This window comes from Tupaia chinensis, unplaced genomic scaffold (genome assembly GCF_000334495.1).
Source record: "Tupaia chinensis unplaced genomic scaffold, TupChi_1.0 Scaffold000541_1, whole genome shotgun sequence".
NCBI lineage: Eukaryota > Metazoa > Chordata > Mammalia > Scandentia > Tupaiidae > Tupaia > Tupaia belangeri.
In genome coordinates this window covers 1,821,709-1,844,692 of record NW_006160054.1, presented here as the reverse complement: position 1 = coordinate 1,844,692, position 22,984 = coordinate 1,821,709, and the positions used below count along the sequence as shown (strand labels likewise).

General features: G+C 36.4%; 1 protein-coding gene across 1 annotated transcript in view; it reads right to left on the bottom strand.

Annotated features, from left to right (window-relative positions):
• The window catches only part of ADAMTS19 (ADAM metallopeptidase with thrombospondin type 1 motif 19), a 287,126-nt gene that overhangs the window by 185,550 nt on the left and 78,592 nt on the right, over positions 1-22,984 (bottom strand). The window contains 1 exon segment of the mRNA XM_027775296.1: positions 13,377-13,420. Within this exon segment, the coding sequence (XP_027631097.1) occupies positions 13,377-13,420 (44 nt within the window).

The following is a 22,984-nucleotide window of genomic DNA, read 5'->3' as shown; positions in this document are numbered from 1 at the left end:
AACAGAATGCAAGGAGAGTCAGAGCATCACAGAGCTGCCAATTTGGTGATAAATGACATACAGACTCTGTCATCAAGTACTGGAAAAATATTTATGGCTGGAAACTCATGTTGATCAGCATATATCTTTTTAGTTCTAAGCATTTGCTACTTTTTTTTATACTTGAAAGTCTTTTAAAAGTTTCATGAAATACCTATCCACCTGCATATACAAGTGACCATTGACTATCCCCTGATTATAAATCATTCCCAGATTATGCAGAATTTCTCAAAGAGGATTATACAGAACCCTGTACTTCCATAAGACCTCTTCAGTGGGTCTCCTAAAACCTTTCCAGAGGTATAGTCAAGGTCAAACCTGTGTTGACATTTATATTGATGGTGTAAAGGCAATGTAAGTGAAATTGCTTAGCACAAATGAAGGCAGTGGCACCAAACTTCTGTCATTTTATTTTTCAATGCCATTCAATCCTAGGAGGAAAATATACTAATTTCACTTAAAAGTGTCAGAGATGAAGCAGTAAAAGTTTTACATTTGATTAAGCGTAAACACTTGAATTTATGCATTTTTAATATTTTGTGTAATGAAAAGGAAATATAAATAAAGCATTTCTGCTGTAGACTAAATATTATCCTGTCTCAATGAAAAGTACTGTGAGGTTGTTTGAGTCTGAACTGAACTCCCTGTACTTGTCAGAAAGCAGCATTTTACTTGAAAAATGACCAAAAGACAAACATGGATATTCTGACTTGGGAATTTGGCTGACAAATTGAACAAAGTAAATGAACAAACTAAATCTTCCACTCTATGAAAAGTCAACTAATGCTATTTTTGGAAAATAAATATTTAATTTTATTTATCATTACCATTATTACTTTTTAATTGCTACAGGGCATGTGTGCTTACCAGAGATCTAGAAAGAGGGAGAGAAAGTGAGAAACCAAGTCACCAGGTCTGGGACTCGAATGGCAGTCAGCCACGTGGAATCCAGTACCTTAACCACCATGCCATCTGTTGGCCCCCACTAATGATATTTTTTTGCTGATGAAAAAGATCCAATTTTCAAGTGAAAATTAGAATACTAGAAAAATTTTATATGTCACTAAGAGTTTGATAGCTTCCCAACACTTAAATACTTTTCTGATAATATCAATGTTGATATTAACAAATATTATATATAGATAGATATAGATATATAGATATATAAATATGGAGGAGAAGGAACTGCTGCATTGCCATCTCCCTGGGGGAAGATTTCTTGCTTTCTATCTTTCTGGCAATCACATGTGCCCTATATCAAATATCTCTCAAAAAAATGAACATTTTTTTCAAGGTAACTTTTACTTTTACATTTTCCCATTTATATATATATATATATACACAAAATGACAAAATATGTCAAGCATCAGAAGATCAAACTCAATGAACTAATATTTCCGACTGACTAATGACTGATGCAAAAAAGCCATGCATGACTAACACGTCCATTTAAAGTCTAAATGATATAAGAATAGGTATTAATATAAAAAAGGATACAAGTGTATATATGCTTTCAGATTCTACATTGCCACATTTGACCATTCTTTAAAACAGTACCACTTGGGTTTTAGTGAACTTTCAAAACTTTCAAAATGTCCACATTAATCTGTAAATATTCTTTTATTTTCTAACTATTTATCTGTAAGACCAGGTTTCCCACAGACAGATCAAGCAAAATAACACAGCAACATACTACAAACAGATGTGAGATTCCAAGTGTCTTCTACAAGTTGGACATAATGAGACTTGCCAAAATTTCAATCAAAGCCATGTCTTCTATTTTTCTTTTTCCTTTTTTTTGCTAATTTACAAAAATAATGAATGCATATGTTAAAATTTGATTTAATATTAATTTATATGAATCAACTATTTTTAGAATTCTCCACTTTAATTTGTAATATAGTAAAAATTGATAAATTTAACATACCTAAAAAAGCTCTTTGGGATATCTATTAATTCTCTAGTATAACAGGGTGTTAAAGCCAGTTAAATAATCACCTTAATATCATTTATTGAACAGTGCCTTAGCCAATGGTCTGCCTTTTATATCAACTTTCCAAATATATGCAAACTGTATTTTCCTAATCACCACATACTGTAAATATCTGATGGAGTAGATATCCTCTCCATATTTTGATTCATCAGGGTCTTAGTAATTCTCAGGCTTACATTTCTCTATACATTTAGAGTCAGACTATTGCCTTCCTTTGAAACTCCTGTAAGAATTTTCATAAAACAGACTGTATGAACAGATAAATTTGAAAGAAATGAACATGTGCATCGTATTAAATCCTTCAAACCATTACTAGAGCTCATCTCATCATTGAGTTTGTTCTTCTTTATTGAAATACAATATAGTAATAACATTCTCCACATGTACATATTTGTCATTAGATATATTCCAAAGCTCCAAAGCACTTCATTTTTCCATATTTTAAATAGAATTTTAAGTAAATTTCTTACTGCCTCTACCTGGATTATAAAATGCAGTTGGTTATTGCATATTAATTTGATATCTAACCACTTTGCTTAACTCTCCTATTAATTCTAATTATTAAATTCCATACTCTGTTTTTACCTTTATGTAGAAAAATATTTAATTCACTTTATTGTAAGGTTGAAAATTTTCAGTACTTTACTGAATAGAAACTGTGATAGTAGACTCTTCTTATTTCTGATTTTGAAAGAAATGCTTTTAATGTTTTACTATTTAAAAAAAAATATGGGGACTAGCAGATGGCATAATGGTTATGTTGCTGGACTCCCACCTAGTCGACCATCATTTGAGTCTGAACCTGGTGGCTTCAAACTCATGCCAGGCACATATGCGTGCAGGCCCAAAAATCCCAAGACAAGAATAGTAGAGAAGAGATTGCAGCATGGCTATCTTCCCCCCGCCCCCGCCGAGGGGTGATTTCTCACTTTCCATCTCTTTCTCTCTATGTCTCTCTGGTGAGTGAACACCCTCTAAGGCAAAAGCTCTCAAAAAAATAATTCTTGACAAAAATGTGAAAATGTAAAAGAAAAAATTACTGAGAAAAACGTTCTTTTTTTTTTTTTTTGAGATTTTTTATATAGAGCACATGCACTTGCTAGAGAGAGAGAAAGCAAGAAATCATCCCCCAGGGAGATGGCCACACAGCAGTCCCTTCTCAAACCACAGTCTAGAACTCTAATGATGGTCGACTACATGGGAGTCCAGTGACATAATCATTACACAATCTGCTGGTCCCATTGCCAAGAATTTTTAACCATGGATATATTTTGAATTGTATGAAAGACATTTTCTTTAATCAAGTGAGAGGATCATATTGGATATGTAGTTGACTGGAATATGTAGGTATATTTTTAAATTTCCTAATGCTGAATTACCCTTACATTTCTGTGATAAATCTGAAATAAAATAGCCCTACTTATTTAAAAAAATTATATTGTAAGATAATATCTGCTAATATATGGTTTCGATTTTTTTTTTCATTTTTTTTCCTAATGACATATCATTTGTCTTTCTTTTAAACTGTCCTCTCAGGATTTGGTAAAAAATTTATACAATTTAAATTTTCCCTTTTTCTAGCCTCTGAAATAGTCTGTATAGTATCAGAATACTCTGCTCTCTGAATTTTAGTAAAAAAATCATCTGTTAAATCATCAAAGTCTAGGATTTTTCTTGGAAAGTATTTAAAGAATTGATTTAATCTTTTTTAATTGTTAAGAGAGGATATAAACTTTTTTTTTAAGTCTAGTGTTTCAGATAGAAATGGTCAACTGTAATTAATCATATTTGTTAGCACAGCCTGAACTTGTTGTTATACTAATGGATATTTATATATGCAGTACTAGCTTCCATTTCTTTTTTTAACCCCAATCTCAAACTCCTCGCTAGTGCTCCAAACTAACGATATAGCCAGAATTGTTGCCCCACAGTCTAAAGTCTGAGTATCACATTTATTTATTCTTTCTCCATAAATAAAGGTGATGGAATTATTTAGTAGAAAGTTTACTGGTTTCCTATTGCCAATGTAAAAAAAAAAATCACAAGTTTAGTAGCTTAAAACATCTAAACTTTTTGTGTTGTAGATATCTGAGTTAGAAGTCTGACAAAGACTTCAGTGACTAAAATCAAGGTGTCAAGGTGGCAGGTTTATCTGTTAACTGCCAGGGGCTCAAAAAGATACTCTATTTCCTTGCTCTTCCTCATTTCTGGCTCCCTCCTCCTTCTTCAAAGCCAGCAATGATCAGTTGTCTTCCTTAGGTTGCATCCCACTGCCTTTCTTCACTAATCACTTCTCCCTCTGACTCAGAACACTTTTGTCTCCTCTTCTACCCTTAAGGACCCTTGTAATAACACTGACTATACCAGGATAATCTCCCTATTTTAAAATCAGGTGATTGGTTGGCCAGCAGATGGCACGGAGGTTAAGTTTCTAGGTTAAGTTTCCCACACTGTTAACTCAATGGTTCAAGGCTTGAAAATCATGCAGAGTGTGTGAGTGAGTGTGTGTGTGTGTGTATGCACGTGCACTTCCAAAATCCTGAGAGGAGAATGGAGAAGAAGGGATTGTGGCAAGGTCATACCCTCTAGGGACTGATTTCTCATTTTCCCCTTCTCATCACTCTCTCTGTCTCTGGCACACTTGCCCTACAGCAAAAAATTTAAAAAGCTAGGTTTTCAGCAGTATTAATTTCATTTACAAACTTAATTCTTCTTAGCTACCTAACTAACATATTCACAGGTTCAGGGATTAGGACAAATACTTTTAGAATGATTATTCTGCCCGCCAAAGAAAGTAAGGCAACTTCACTGGCAATACCAACAAATAGATAGTTGCTACGTGCATACTAAATTATATTTTATTTATCTTGATACTTAAGTATATCATAGTTCACGCAATATAAGATTTTAAAAACTTTGAACTAGGGCCAGCAGGTGGTAGGGTGGTTAAGGTGTTGGAATTCCCACATGGCTGACCATGGTTTGCGTCCTGGACCTGGAAGCTTGCTTTCTCACTCTCCCTCTCTCTATGTCTTTCTCTGGCAAAGTTCATGTGAAAAATAATATTAGCAACAATAATAATAATAAATAATTCTTAAAAAAAAAAACTTTGAACTAAACCCATGACCTAATTCTAATAAACCATTGATTAAAAAATTAATCCCAATTTCAGAGATATTAAAATGTTTAAAACACATGTTTTGAAATTGTGAAGCAATTATTTATATTATTTCATATTAATATAGCCTAACTCACTTAAAATGCACATACCTTTCAACTCAGCAAATGAGCAAAATGTGCTTACATTTTAAATATTGGTAAGTAAACATTTTTTCCAAGTTTAATTTACTTCCAATTTTGTACTACAATTTTGTTCAGAGATATTTTTCTCATATTCTGTTTTCTGGGTTTTTTTTTTTTATATCAATTATATGAATGCAACATGTTATAAAGGAAGGCTAACTGTCATTAGTCGGACCGACGTAGAGGCTAACACTACCATTTCGTAACAGCAAACCTGGGCAAAACCGTAAACTTTCTGCAGAGAATAAGGGATGTCATAGAAACTGGTGCATCGAGCGCCCATTAACAGCTAGCTGCTTTGCAAGTATCACTGCATAACAATATTCTGGGAGGAGATAATGTAGCCTCTATTTTAAATGCGAGGAGTCCAATTTTTCTAGGTGTTAATGGGACCACATTCACATAGATAATAAAAGCGGAGCCCCAATATAAAGCTAGATGTCTGACTTCAAAATCTTTGATCCATGTGTTCTATTACAGGGCTCTCTTCATCTATAAATAATAATGACAATAAAATGAGAAAGCTCATATTTTGAGAGAATTACAGGAGATAATGTCTGTTAAGGTATTGTTTTAAGTACAATGCATAGCATACATTCTATCATTGCTTTTAAAATGTAAGCATTTTTCTTCATTTATAACATAAGACAAAAATATAAATTCAGAGTTAACTGCTGTCCTTCCCCTCTAATGTAACAGGGCAATAGGGACAAATGGCATGTTAAAGTTATGCTTTAGTCTGATATAATCCAAACTAATAAATACTATATTCACTTCTTTTCCTTTTTCTTTCTCAGTATTTTTGTTTTAGGATACAAAGTGAAATGAGCTGACTTTAAATCAGTTATAGATAAAAAAATGAAAAAAGCATACACTGATGTAAGAAAAAATCTAATGAGAAATACAACCTTTCGTATTCTATAGAGAGATTTAAAAATGTGTATCAATAAAAATTTGATTGATTTAAACCCCAAATGTCTTCGGTTTTGTTACAGTAGAAATTGGCTTATATTAAGATGATTTATAAACTGCATATTTTAATGTGCCTTTGGGTGCATGCACTTGCCAGGGAGGTAGAGACAGACAGACAGACACAGTGAGAGGGAAAGTAAAAATTCACTCCCTGGGGGGACAACCATGCCACATCCCTTTTCTTCCATTCTCCTCCTGGGATCTTGGGCACACATGCACATATGCCTGGAGTAATCTTCAAGCCACCAGGTCCAGGACTTGAACCATGGTAGGCCATGTGGGAATCCAGTGACGTAACTGCTATGCCATCTGCTGGTTCCATTATGCATAATTTCCTAACAAGTAACAGAGTAGCTTACAGCACTTTCCCTTAATAACAGCACAGAAATGGCACTGGTAGGTGGCCTGGTGGCTTAGGTGTTGGACTCCCACATGGTGTACTGTGGTGCAAGTCCTGAACCTAATGGCTTGCTTTCTCACTTTCTCCTGCTCTCTGTCTCTTTCTCTGTCTTTCTCTGGTGAGCATTCATGCCTTGTATTAAATTTAAAAAAGAATAAATAAAATTAAATAAATTATTAAATAACATTAGCACAGAAGTTATTGTTATGTCCCATAATCTTTTCTTATAAATGAATATGTGAGTTATCAGGGGGAAAAATGTATGCCTTAAGCTATAAGCAACAGAAATAAAAGACTTAAATTGACTTAAAAAGTAATGAGATACGCTGGTTTATACCTCCAGATGCCCAAACATTACACTGAGCTCCAGGCTGGAGGATGATCATTGCGCAATTTGTCATCCAAGAGAAGGGCACTTTCCATTTCTGCCCCACAGTCTAAAGTCTGAGTATCACATTTATTTATTCTTTCTCCATAAATAAAGGTGATGGAATTATTTAGTAGAAAGTTTACTGGTTTCCTATTGCCAATGTAAAAAAAAAAATCACAAGTTTAGTAGCTTAAAACATCTAAACTTTTTGTGTTGTAGATATCTGAGTTAGAAGTCTGACAAAGACTTCAGTGACTAAAATCAAGGTGTCAAGGTGGCAGGTTTATCTGTTAACTGCCAGGGGCTCAAAAAGATACTCTATTTCCTTGCTCTTCCTCATTTCTGGCTCCCTCCTCCTTCTTCAAAGCCAGCAATGATCAGTTGTCTTCCTTAGGTTGCATCCCACTGCCTTTCTTCACTAATCACTTCTCCCTCTGACTCAGAACACTTTTGTCTCCTCTTCTACCCTTAAGGACCCTTGTAATAACACTGACTATACCAGGATAATCTCCCTATTTTAAAATCAGGTGATTGGTTGGCCAGCAGATGGCACGGAGGTTAAGTTTCTAGGTTAAGTTTCCCACACTGTTAACTCAATGGTTCAAGGCTTGAAAATCATGCAGAGTGTGTGAGTGAGTGTGTGTGTGTGTGTATGCACGTGCACTTCCAAAATCCTGAGAGGAGAATGGAGAAGAAGGGATTGTGGCAAGGTCATACCCTCTAGGGACTGATTTCTCATTTTCCCCTTCTCATCACTCTCTCTGTCTCTGGCACACTTGCCCTACAGCAAAAAATTTAAAAAGCTAGGTTTTCAGCAGTATTAATTTCATTTACAAACTTAATTCTTCTTAGCTACCTAACTAACATATTCACAGGTTCAGGGATTAGGACAAATACTTTTAGAATGATTATTCTGCCCGCCAAAGAAAGTAAGGCAACTTCACTGGCAATACCAACAAATAGATAGTTGCTACGTGCATACTAAATTATATTTTATTTATCTTGATACTTAAGTATATCATAGTTCACGCAATATAAGATTTTAAAAACTTTGAACTAGGGCCAGCAGGTGGTAGGGTGGTTAAGGTGTTGGAATTCCCACATGGCTGACCATGGTTTGCGTCCTGGACCTGGAAGCTTGCTTTCTCACTCTCCCTCTCTCTATGTCTTTCTCTGGCAAAGTTCATGTGAAAAATAATATTAGCAACAATAATAATAATAAATAATTCTTAAAAAAAAAAACTTTGAACTAAACCCATGACCTAATTCTAATAAACCATTGATTAAAAAATTAATCCCAATTTCAGAGATATTAAAATGTTTAAAACACATGTTTTGAAATTGTGAAGCAATTATTTATATTATTTCATATTAATATAGCCTAACTCACTTAAAATGCACATACCTTTCAACTCAGCAAATGAGCAAAATGTGCTTACATTTTAAATATTGGTAAGTAAACATTTTTTCCAAGTTTAATTTACTTCCAATTTTGTACTACAATTTTGTTCAGAGATATTTTTCTCATATTCTGTTTTCTGGGTTTTTTTTTTTTATATCAATTATATGAATGCAACATGTTATAAAGGAAGGCTAACTGTCATTAGTCGGACCGACGTAGAGGCTAACACTACCATTTCGTAACAGCAAACCTGGGCAAAACCGTAAACTTTCTGCAGAGAATAAGGGATGTCATAGAAACTGGTGCATCGAGCGCCCATTAACAGCTAGCTGCTTTGCAAGTATCACTGCATAACAATATTCTGGGAGGAGATAATGTAGCCTCTATTTTAAATGCGAGGAGTCCAATTTTTCTAGGTGTTAATGGGACCACATTCACATAGATAATAAAAGCGGAGCCCCAATATAAAGCTAGATGTCTGACTTCAAAATCTTTGATCCATGTGTTCTATTACAGGGCTCTCTTCATCTATAAATAATAATGACAATAAAATGAGAAAGCTCATATTTTGAGAGAATTACAGGAGATAATGTCTGTTAAGGTATTGTTTTAAGTACAATGCATAGCATACATTCTATCATTGCTTTTAAAATGTAAGCATTTTTCTTCATTTATAACATAAGACAAAAATATAAATTCAGAGTTAACTGCTGTCCTTCCCCTCTAATGTAACAGGGCAATAGGGACAAATGGCATGTTAAAGTTATGCTTTAGTCTGATATAATCCAAACTAATAAATACTATATTCACTTCTTTTCCTTTTTCTTTCTCAGTATTTTTGTTTTAGGATACAAAGTGAAATGAGCTGACTTTAAATCAGTTATAGATAAAAAAATGAAAAAAGCATACACTGATGTAAGAAAAAATCTAATGAGAAATACAACCTTTCGTATTCTATAGAGAGATTTAAAAATGTGTATCAATAAAAATTTGATTGATTTAAACCCCAAATGTCTTCGGTTTTGTTACAGTAGAAATTGGCTTATATTAAGATGATTTATAAACTGCATATTTTAATGTGCCTTTGGGTGCATGCACTTGCCAGGGAGGTAGAGACAGACAGACAGACACAGTGAGAGGGAAAGTAAAAATTCACTCCCTGGGGGGACAACCATGCCACATCCCTTTTCTTCCATTCTCCTCCTGGGATCTTGGGCACACATGCACATATGCCTGGAGTAATCTTCAAGCCACCAGGTCCAGGACTTGAACCATGGTAGGCCATGTGGGAATCCAGTGACGTAACTGCTATGCCATCTGCTGGTTCCATTATGCATAATTTCCTAACAAGTAACAGAGTAGCTTACAGCACTTTCCCTTAATAACAGCACAGAAATGGCACTGGTAGGTGGCCTGGTGGCTTAGGTGTTGGACTCCCACATGGTGTACTGTGGTGCAAGTCCTGAACCTAATGGCTTGCTTTCTCACTTTCTCCTGCTCTCTGTCTCTTTCTCTGTCTTTCTCTGGTGAGCATTCATGCCTTGTATTAAATTTAAAAAAGAATAAATAAAATTAAATAAATTATTAAATAACATTAGCACAGAAGTTATTGTTATGTCCCATAATCTTTTCTTATAAATGAATATGTGAGTTATCAGGGGGAAAAATGTATGCCTTAAGCTATAAGCAACAGAAATAAAAGACTTAAATTGACTTAAAAAGTAATGAGATACGCTGGTTTATACCTCCAGATGCCCAAACATTACACTGAGCTCCAGGCTGGAGGATGATCATTGCGCAATTTGTCATCCAAGAGAAGGGCACTTTCCATTTCTCATTCTGCAGTGTTAAGTGGAGAGATTCATCTGAAGATTTATTTCCTCTGTGACTACAGTGGTCACATTTGCATTTGTTCTTATACCCAGCAAGAGCTTATAAGAACACACTCTAAACATCTTTTCATCCGCTTTGATAAGGCAAACATAGGAGACAGGTCACACATCCTACCATGAGCTGACTGGCTGGGCCTAGGATCTCGAAATCATCTCCAGATAAGTCTAACCATGACCCATCACTAGCAGAGGTTTACCTTTCCTAACGGGGCATTGCAGATTTACGGTGGTAGATGTGCATGAGGCTGAGGCAGTCACATTTTCCATTTCTCACAAATGTCTTTATAAATCTTATAAATATATGGGCATCTAAATATAGACCAGATTAAGGTGACAAGGAGTTTTGTAAGGTTCGGGAGGAAGAGACAACTCTGATCTGGTTGCTATATATTGTCTTGAAGGCAATAGGTCAGATTTTTGTTAAAGAATTATTTATTTCAGTTTTGTTTATTCATTCATTTAGTTTAACTTGACCAGAGAGAGACACAGAGTTAGAGAGAGAGAAAGTGAGAAAGCAAGCTACCAGGTCCAGGACTCAAACCGCAGTCGGCCATGTGGGAGTGTCTAGCACCTTAACCACCACGCCACCTGCTGGTCCCATAGTTCAGATTTTTATTCTGCTCTCAACTTGCAAGGGAAAAACCCCTGTCTACATTTAGGCTAGGAAGAAAGAACTTTCATAAAATATGAACGAAGGGGGAGAACTTCAGCATGGTAGAAGTGACCATGACAATCTACGCACTAGAAAGGTAGGAAGAGCATTATACTTTCCAAGTCTTGTGCCATGCCATAATATTTAAAGCTGATTTTTGTTTGTTTTGTTTTACTTTATTTTATTATTTTACTTTATTTTATTTTATTTTGCTATAGAATATGTTCACTCACCAGAGTTAGGGAGAGTAAGAGAGAGAGAAATTGAGAACTCATCCCCCAAGGGCATGCCTATGTCATAATCCCTTCATCTCCAGTCTCCTATTGGGATTTTGGGAATGTACGCACACGTTCCTGGCATGATTTTCGAGCCACCAGGTTCGTGACTCAAACACGTAGCCAGCCATGTGGGATCCTATACCTTAACCTGCACACCACTCACTGGCCCTAAAGCTGATTTTTATCAAGATCTTTATGCATTGGATGAATAGAGCTAAGGACGGGTTACACCACTTTCCTGCCAAACCTTCCTTACTATGTCCAAATACATCAAGGTACCTAGTTATTTTAAGATGCTTTAAACTGGAAAATAAGTTTCACAGATACTATATATCACAAATACACATGCTATTTTCAGTTAACAGAGGTGTTAAGATGTAAAATATAATCATAATCCAAATCCAAACAGAAACTGGCCCTTCTCACGTTGGTACAGAAGACATGATAAACAGAGGCACTCAGTGTGCACAGTCCAGGGAGAACCTGCCTGAGCTGCTGATTTCTCTCCTGTGTCCCACAAGGCAATAAGATGCTCTGCCCTTAATAAAAAAAGTTTTGGGACAAAAAGGTTATTTTGAGGCAACCTTAATTAGGAAGTAAAAGCTTCTATTGTTACAGTGATGAAAACTATGTATCAACTTTTAATTTCTGGTGCTTTAAGTAAAACAGGAGGGAAAAACTGGAAGAATCAGGCGAGTTAACCCTAGGAAGACTAAATCAATTCACTTTCCCATAGGTATTCAGCTCCTTCATACACTGACAGTCCCTTCGGAATCAAGTATGTCCTTTGTGTCCTTGATTCTATCATAATCTGCCTTATAATATTATAACCATCGTCCACTTGTTATCTCAGATTTTAAACATGAAGAGGTTGATAAGAATTTAAGCTAATAGAGCTACCTAGAATTATTGTTTAAAATACCCATAACCATCTATACTGTCTCTATCCCTTTTATTTATTCTTCATTTTACGAAGAACAAGTGACACCCCAAACATGGTTAAATTAAAACGCTTATTACCCTTTAGAAATGAACCTCACATGACTCTTAAATATATCTAACCAATAACATCTTTGTCCATGTAGCTGCATGGCTGAAAATGAAAAATACGTAAATATGCGTACAAATAAACTCCAATATATAATGCTTGGGTGTATTTAAGTAGATTAGTTTGTATTTATATAGATTTGTTTGTTTTAACATATAAGCATACATACAGTCATTCTCTTGAAATTAGAAGAACTGTTGTTTCATTAAGTCTCCTTATTATTTTATTATAGCTTAGGGGTTTTAGATATTCAATACAAAATCAGGTAAGTTAGCTGCTTTATGCAAAACGAATCCTCAAGAGTCAGGCAAATTAGGTAGACTTTGTACCGACACAATCTGCAAAGAACTGGAAGCAGATGTAACTCAAAAACAAATTGGTTATCCTACAAAACGGTGAGTCCCAATGAAATTGATATATTTTTTCTCAAGTCATCAATAACAGTAGAATTTTCTGAAACTACATATGTACCTCTAGGAAAATAACAAAAGAATGATAATCGTCTTAGAGCATCATTTAAAGTTACTTCCAACATATAATTTATACATGCCTTTAAGATATTTCATCTGAAGTACTGACAAATAATTCAACATATAAACATATAGATGGCAAATACATCTCTATGACATTCTAAAGGTTTCCTGTAAAACACGCATACTCAAATCATTCCCTTATTTACTTACATATTTTAATTTACCAGATGGCACATGCACTCACCAGAGAAAAATACACGGAAAGTGAGGAAGAACCCCATCATGGGGCACGGTCACATCCCAATCCCTTCTCCTCCATTTCTTCCTCCTGTCTGGCTTTGGGGCATACACACACACACACACACACACACACACATGCTTGGTGTACACTGCAAGCCTCTGGGTCTGGGACTTAAATGGCACCACTGACCATGAGAAATCTGGGGGTTTTAACCATCAGATCACAGTCTGGCTCTGTTTCCTACATTTAAACAAGTGATGTGTTCAAGATTTCCAGAACTCCCAAAAGTGTAAAAATATTTACACACACTTACCAACAGTATCACATGGCTCATCTTTATGTACACAAAAGTCTTTCCTAGAAAAAAAATGAAAAATCAAAGTAATGATAAATCCTTTCACAATAGACTTCGTGCTTGTTTTTCATAGTTATATGATTAATCGAACCACACCTTTTACCTCCAGGAATTGAATAAAGCTAAGATTAACGTTAAATTCTAAGAATAAAGAAGATTAATTATATTATTATGGTACATTTATACTTGGTATAACTCTGAGATATTGTTGTCTCATTTCAGATATCTAAAACATTAAATAAAATTCCATCTTGTTTTAAATTTTACAAGATTTTACTGCTTCATTTTCAAAAAATACTAGCTGGTGTTTTAATAGGAGTATGAGAACATTAGTATTTTTATATACTCTGTACTATCTGATCCCATAAACCGATCAGTGTGATCCCTTCCTAGCTGTTCCCAGGCCCCTAGGGTCATAGGCACACATGTGAGTGCTTAGCATTTGTAAATCTACCTGGGAACTAACCCTGACTTTACATATGGCTTCCAGCACTGCAGAACACTGTTCCATCCCATTGTGTCACCAGGCCTGGGTCCTCAACCCACACTTTCTAGTCCAATGAACTGCTCTGGGAAAACTACTATGTAACCCCAGAAGCTTACTGCATTTGTTCACAGAATGCTCTGGTTTTGGCTCATCTGTGTACCTCAAAAAAAAAAAAAAATCCGTGCTTTTTTTTTTTTTTTTTTTGAGAATTTGTTTTCTTTTTTTTCTTTTTTGAGGGGGAAGGTATAGGGCACATGCACTCGCTGGAGAGAAAAACAGACAGAAAGCCAGAAATAGCCCCCTAGGTGGATGGCGACACTGCAATTTCTTCTCCACCATTCTTCTCAGGAATTTGGGCACGTGCGCGCACACACACACAGCAGGTGTGAGTTTTAAGCCACCGGGTCCAGGATTTGAAGCACAGCTGGCCACGTGGGAGGAATACAGCAACGTAACTGCTATGCCACCTGCTGGCTTCTCATTTTTCTACAATTTCTAAATCTTTTGGTTACCTGGTCAGTCATATTATCACATAATTGAAATCCATTCAATCAATAACTTACCCATTATGAATTAAGTGTAGTACAATGACAGATTTGCTATATTTGTTAACATTAGATCTTAACATATAAGAATACTTTTTCAAGTTCATGGAAAAGTAGAATTAATGTCTGAGTTTACTTTGGTGCAGAAAAATTATGAAATCCGTGTATAATTTTTCCATAATACTCATTTTCCGTGAACTTCTGAAAATCCTCCTCATATACAGAAATAAGCTGTACTGATTTTATGTTATTATTACATTGTAAAATCCGATAGCTACTTTGCCAAACTCTTTAAAGGACTGCATAACTGCCTCAAGATTTTCACATTAGCTAAATAATATTTAATAGTTTTTCAAAATCAATTTTTCAAAGGAATTGTTTATTTAACTTTATTTTATGTATTTAATTTAACCAGAGGGACAGAGTGTGAGAAAGAGAGACAGAAAATGAGAAAGCAAGCCACCAGGTATGGGACTCAAACTGTGGTTAGTCATGTGGGAGTCCAACACCCTTAACCACTTGCAGGCTCCTCAAGAAATGTTTTCATAATTGGGGATTACATTAGTTACAAATTATCATAAAAATCTGTGATTGCTACAATATTGTTATTTTTCTTCCAAAGTTGAAGACAGAAAAAAAAATATGTGCCATGCATATAAATAAGCTAGGAAATGAAGTATTGTTACATTAATAATTAATTATTGAAATGATACACTATTTCCCCTTACAAATTGCTGATAGGAATATAAAATCAAATCTTGATTATAAGCATAACGGGAAGAAAAGTGAAGTCAGGACAGAGAAGATAAAACAAAATCTTAAATAATATCTTTTTAAGATGAGGCACAAGATGGACTTCTATAAACTTGGTTCATTGAAATCACACCCAATATTTAGGAATACACTGACCATTCTGAAATTATAAATAACAAAAAATAATTCAAATACGACAGTTTATTATTTGAACTGCTGGATTAAGAATCACTGGCAGATTTATTATCCCTGTAGGTCTTCTACTTGAGAACGCTTCAATATTTCAGTAAGGTTCAAGGAGGGCAGAGACGCAGGTCCCCTTGCACATTATCCCTTCTCCCTTCCTTTCCTCACTTGGCTGCATCCTCAAATGCCCAGTTTTTAGTGGCCATGCTTCTTCCGCCCTTTGTCTTCCTAATGCATGCCAGAGATACCTCTGTACTGTAGAGGGCCTACTGACCACCTTAGAAGCCTACTCATCTAGGTAAGGGAGAAAGTGATAGACTGTGTGGTCTACTGATTACTGTGTTCTTTGTTTTGTTTTTGTAGACAGTTTTTGCTATAAGGCACATGTGCTCACCAGAGACAGAGAGACAGAGAAAAAGAAAGCAAGAAAACAACCCCCAGGCAGGTTGGCCACGCTGCAATCCCTCCTCCTCCGTTCTTCTCTCAGGATTTGTGGGCACGCACGCACACACACATCCGGCATGAGTTTTAGCCCTCGAGTCTGGACTGAAACCATGGCCGACAATGTGGGAGTCCAACGACGTAACCATTACACCATCTGCTGGTCCCACTGTGTTCTTTCAGCCAAAGGGAATAGTATAACATGTTTTTACTACTTTGTACAATAATTCTAATAATTCTAGTTAATACATCCTGGGTAATTGAAAGTTGGCTATTATAACTTAACACATTAATCGTCACTACTATATAGAGCAATACGAGCCTATCAAGGTTGCCTGCTATGCCTTAAATAGCTACTGCTCTACTAGAGCGAATGTTCAAAGCCGGATTTTGTTCGTAATTAAAAAGTAAATAGCAGACCAGGTCTGGTTTGGTAGTTAAGGCAGACAGGTCCCACATGGCCCACTGTGCAGTAGGAGTGCTGGACCTGGAGGCTTGAGAAACATGCTGGATGGGTGAACTACATGCGCAAAATCCTGAAAGGAGGAAAGATGGAGAAGGAACTGCAGCGTGACCATCCCCCATAATGGTGCTTTCTCCTTTCCCTCCCTCTGTATCTATTTCTCTCTGGTAAGTACACACACCCTCTACCAATAATTTTTTTTTAAAAAAAGAAAGAAGTGGGACTGGCAGGTGCCATGGTGGTTAAGGGTGCTGAACTCCCATGTGGCCGACCACAGTTTAAGTCCTGGATCTGGTGGCTTGCTTTCTCACTTTACTTCTCTCTCTCTTTGATCAAACTAGAAAATAATGACAATAATAATGAAGTTGAATAAAATAAGTCTTTTTTTTTTTTTTAAAAGAAGCAATACATTTAAGAAATACAAAGTAGAAAATTATCAGTTGAAGATGATATGTATGGTAATATCTTTGAGCCAATATACAGTGTATTCTGGATGGGAAAATTTATTTTTTATGCTGCAATTATATACAGAGAATAAATGGAAAAATGAAAAGAATATTTGACTACCCTCCCCCCAAAAAAGTAAACAGTAAAATAAAGACATTTCAATGAACTAAATAATCAAGGTTATCCATCCATACTTGGGAGTATTAATATCTATGCCTTTTTCATAACAACAATAATGAAAAAAACTCTCTAAAAACACATTGTAAAATTAGAAGAAAACCTCTAGATAAATGAGGGGGGACACAATGAAATTACAACTCATAAGACATAGCCACACTAACTAACGCACCCTAAACTCTTTCCAAAGTGAATTAGGGATTCATTCCCCTTTTCAATATACAAAAACAAAACTAGAAACCTTGTAAGCTGGCAGAGCAAGACTTCTCTCAATCAGAACACCCACTCCCTGGGTTATAACTGATGTTTTATCTTGTTTTGTTTTTAAATGAGTGGTTCTTTGACTGCTTTAACTGGAGCAAACCCTAACACCCTTCCCTCACCCCAACAACTTTGCACTGAGAAATCACCATCAATTTCATCCTACGTTCACATCAGAGTGTTCATTCCAGGCACCAACTTCAGATGAAAGAATTTGCAAACTGAATCCCACTTTTTCACAGGATGTAACGTGGATAGCATGGTAAGAAAATGTGAATGGTCCAAGATCGCCCAAACCCAGTGTATGAGTGCCTGGAGTCTCCTCACTGTCTTTCCTCATGTCTGGTTCTTCAGTTCTTTCCTTGATTCTGAGAACTACACGGAATCTTCCCAACCCATAAAAAATAAGCCAAAGAGCCACCTCTTTCAGTGCTCAACTTCGGCAAAATTTCTCTGTGGCTCAAAACCAACACCATATAATATAGGAAAATATATTCCACTGGTGGCAGAACATATTCATAATGTGAATATAACTATAGATGAAGGGAAATGGAAAAAGTTTTTTGGCGTTTTTGTAATAATTAGGTGGCAAAATATATTTAGCACTTCTCTACATTGGAAACCATAGAAATGAAATTTTTCGCAGGGACACCATGCCTGGATGTGTAGGTTGCACACTGCAGAATTCTTGGGGCATTTACATCACAACGGTGTATTAATAAATGTTTCCCTCTGCTGCTCCACAGTGCACAACCTATACGATGGGATGTGATGGGATTCATCAAATCTCTCTTTACACTCTAAGTTCTAGATAGGGGAAGAACATAAAGATAAATAAAACAGGATCCTAGCTGGAGGGCAAAGAACAGCTACGCACGCAGCTACCTCCGCAATGTGATAAGGGCCCCTGGATGAAGGAAGGAAGTCTGGGGAATTGTATTAAATAATGGATAGTTCTATGTTTCAACTGCCTTTGCCAGCAAACAATTGGAGAGAGAAACACCCGAAACAGATGATACTGAATAATATGGCAATGCAGAAAATTAAAAGAACCACATAAAATCAAATCTTCACCTTACAGCCAAGAATCACGAAGTGTAAAGTATATTCAGATGTAGGGAGAAAGGGATTTTATGTGTTTTTTCTAAATATGTAGTACATCATACCATGGTGCATGAGGCTGCAACATGACTATTTGATTTACATAATGTGAAACGAGAGACTTTATCTGTAACTAAACAACATGATAAAACTATGACAAACGCACTACTCACTGTCAAGGCCAGCACTGAGAGCCCTTCACACAGCCAATTTCTGTTCAGTTAGCAAACAAATGAATAAAGCACGTGATTTCCAAACCCACAAGTTCTTTCACTGAGAAGTGCTAAAAATGCCTCTCATGAAGAACAAATTGTCAGCAAACTTGAAAAACCTCAGATCAGTCTATAATTCTTATTTTTCAATGGTCAGCTTCTTTCCAAGGAACAAATTAACATAGTCCTCACTGCAAGATAGTCAGACATTTTGTGTGTGCGTGAGTTGGGAGAAATAGATTTGTTTGCTGCCCACACCTGCGACCATGTGGATTCAAATATTCTCATTTTGGGCTCACAGTGACTTTAATGCTCCTAGGTCGACATCATAGAGTTTCATTATGTGAGTTTATGGAAATGGTACCGTTAGACTTTGGCAACTGGAAAGACCAATAAATTCTGCTTAAGACCTGACATATTGGGAAAAAAAATGAAATGTAGCCTTAATTTCCAAGAATGAAGATGCATCTGAGAATAAGTCTCATTGTAGAGTTTTATAGTGCCCTGGGATATACCTATAAATGATTCATTCAAATATTATTCTGTGATTTGTACTAAATCAAGATATTTCTGCCATTTCTGTGTTTTATTAAATTTTCTTTCTTACTTGCCAAAGGCATTCGTTTGAAACTTTCAGAAGTACCGCACATAGCTCAAAGCATTTCAGTAAATATGAAAGATAAAACTATCACTAATGAAACTGATTTTAAAATAAGAGTATTTTCAGATGTGTGCCATATCCATTATTTCCAAGAGAAATGGGAAAATTACACTAAGAACTCATAGGTCTGAGTTGGGAGAACGTGTTTTGTGTTTCTGTAACTATGAGCCCATAAGCACTAGGTCACCTTTAAACTATTCACTGCCTTGTGTCACAAAGAACAATCTGACAAATATATTACCTCAGATAAGCTTGGATTTATAAGAACATAATGCATTTTAGATGAGACCAAAATTAATCCCGGAGCTAGAATGTCTTCCTACTAATGTGCTCTTGTAACATGCAACATTTAGTAATTATCTGAGATGAGCACTCACTAGAAAACTGAGCCTGATTATGAGTTTTGCTTGACAAATAATGAAGAAAGGGCAGGCCTTGTAGAGCAGCAGTTCAATGCTATGCAGAAGTAGCTGGATCCCACATGGGCAACCAGAGTTCAAGTCCAGGTCTTGACACTTTGGAAACATGCCAGTTGTATCCTCACATGCCCCGATTTCTGATGGCATGGAGAACTGCAGGAAAAAGGTGCTGCTACGTGACCAGGCATCACTGGGAGGTTCTCTCTCATGCACACACGCACACATGTGTGTGTGTGTGTGTGTGTGTGTGTGTGTGTAATACATATTAACATTTTGTTGTTTATTTTTTCACTGATAAAGATATGATCACCTTCACATTTATGCTATTGAGGTTATTATTCAATTATGCAAAGCATTAATTTAGACTTTTCTGGTCACATGGTACTGGGTCACATAGGCAGAAAGCATTCCTTTAAGTCAGCTGATCTTTCACTGTTTTGTTGGAGGTGTAGATATGGAGAAAGGATGATCCCTCATGTAAGCCTTGTCCTCAGATAAGTAAAGAGAGAACAGTTTGTATCTATTGATATTTTTAAATAGATATTAAAAAGTTTGTATCTTTTGATATTTTAAATATATATATGCTTTCACTGAGCAAGTACTTTTTAATCTGCCCTAAATAAACACTAGCATGTTCACAACTACATATAGATAAAGATGCTGGGGCCAGCAGATGACATCATGGTTATGTTGCTAGACTCCCACCAACCGCAGGTTAAGTACCAGACCTGGAAGCTTGAAACTCACGCTGAGTGTGTGTGTGTGTGTGTGTGTGTGTGTGTGTGCATGCCCAAAATCCCGAAAGGAAAATGGGGGTGAAGGGATTGCAACATAGCCATCTCCCTGGAGGGTATTTCTTGCTTTCTGTCTCTCTGTGTCTCCAGTGAGCATATGTACCATAAAGCAAAAATCTCTTAAATCTCTCTTAATCTCTCTTAAAAAAATGTTTATGGGACATTTTTAAGAGCATCAAATTAGAAAGTTTCGCAGAGACATAATAATATAAATTTAGATACTTTTACACAGTATGTAGTATGTCTCTCTCTCCTCCTAAATGAGGTGGACAATACAAGTTTCTTATTGCTGCTGTAACAAATTAGCACAAATAGAGTGGCTTAAAGTAGCACAAATTTGTTATCTTACAGTTCTAGACATCAAAATAAAAGTGTTATCAAAAGTGGGCTAGGGAACCAGCAGATAGCGTAATGGCTATGTCGCTGGACTCCCACGTAGTCGACCGCGGTTCGTGTCCCGGACCCAGTGGCTTAAAACTCACGCCGGGCGCGTGTGCGTGCGTGCCCATGATCCCGAGAGGAGAATGGAGGAGAAGGGATTGCGGCATGACCATCCCCCCTGGGGGGTGATTTCTCGCTTTCTGTCTCTATGTCTCTCTCTGTCTGGCGAGCGCACGCGCCCTACAGTGAAAATCTCTCAAAAAAAAAAAAAAGTGGGCTAAAATAAAAGGCTGCAGTCCTTCTAGAGGCTCTAATGTCTGTTTCCTTGGTTTCTCAAGTTTCTAGACACTGGCTTCTTTGGCCAACAGCCCCTTCCTCCCGTCTCCAAAGTCGTGTGTATAGCATCTTCCAGTCCTTTTCTGAGTCTGATCTTCTGCCTCACTTGTCTGTATTTTAAGACTCTTGCAATTACACTGGACCAATTCCGATAATCCAGGATAATCTTCCCATCTTAAGATCCTTAATTACATTACATTAAAAAATCCCTTTTGCCATGTTAAGGTGACACATACATGGGTGCTGGGTATTAGGACATTACTATAGTGGGAGGGACATTATCTACCTGCTATATGAATGACATGAGATTTGTAAAGGCATACCATAAAGTGAACAAAAAGAAATAGAGAAAAATATGTATAACATAAACCAATGTCCTTTACATAAACCAATGTCCTTTACATACACACTGACTCTTAACACTGGTTACTTAGGCAAGAGAGTGGGAGTAGGAGTGGCAGAGAAGTTAACTAGCTATAAATACTAAAGTGTTTCTTTAACTTTTATCTGATGAAAATTTTGAGTTATGTTTAAACATTTACCATGAGAGTATGTATGCATTACTTGCAGGGAAAAGAAAAAGAATTAGGCTGTAACATTTCTTAGAGACTATTTAAGGATAAGTGGATGTTCGGAATAGATAAAGAAAAATTTAGAGGATAAAGCAGTATATTTATAAAATGAAAATTCAACTCTGTGGATGATGATGTTTTCTAAGTAGAGAGGTGAACAGACAGTTGTTAATTATATTATTCTCCATGTTTTCTGTATATATTGAATACTTCATACTTTTTTTTTCTTTTTAAGAGAATATTCATATTACATAGCTAGGGAAGGCTGGCCAAAAGGGATATAATGATGAAGAGTGGGTAGTCAAGAATCCTGGTTTTAGAGCTTTACAACACAAAAAAATAATGAATGCAAAAGATGACTTTTTTCTTTTTTATTTTTAAAGATTGTTGTCACTGTGCACATGAGCTAGCTAGAGAGAGAGAGAAAGAGGCAGAAAGCAGGGGAAAGTGAGACATCACCCCAGGGGGGAAGGTCACACTACAATCCCTTCATTCTCTTGGATTTGGGCAAGCACACACACAGCCCCACATATCAGTCCAGGATGAACTGCTCAGTTTGTCATGTGGGATCCAGCTGTCTTAACCTCCATGCCACCTGCCTACCCCCTAAAATATTTTCTATAACTTACTGAGTTTGCTTTCTTTGTAGAGCATTGGAAATTGCTCTATTTTCACAGTAAAGCTTATACTTAAAAATTTATAGCATTCTAGCCAGTGGCATACTGATTAAGGTGGCTGGATTCCACCTGGCCAACTTCAAGGTTTGAGTCTCAGATCACCTCCTTGAGAAAATATGGGTAGTGTGTCCATTCATGCCCAGAATTCTGAAAGAGGGGATAGATGGAGAAGAAGGGACTGCAGCATGACCATTCCCCATGGGCAGGGAGGTGGGTTGGTGGGTGCGGTGCCTTTTCCCCTGTTTTGTATTCTCTCTGCCTTTAGTGAAGATATCTGCCCTGTGCCTGTGATCTGAGGTGGCTGAAGTTTGTGGCTAATAGCATGAAGATCCTGTTGGTGCTGACTGTCTCTTTCTGTTTCTCTTTCTTTCATGGGAGAAATACATATATATCAAAAGAAAACAATTTCTTAAATTCTGAGGCATGTGGTTTTATTTCCATATAAATTTCTTTCAGACAGGAGATTATTTTTTATTATTTCAAAGAAGTCCAACTTCTATTGCTTCTTTTCTTAAAAAAAAAAAATTGTGAGAGGGCACATGCACTCCACTAGAGAGACAGAAAGGAGGAGCGGGAGAAAGCATCCCTCAATAGAGTCTGGTCACACAATAATCCCTTCTCCTCCATTTCTCCATTCTGTCAGGATTTGGGGC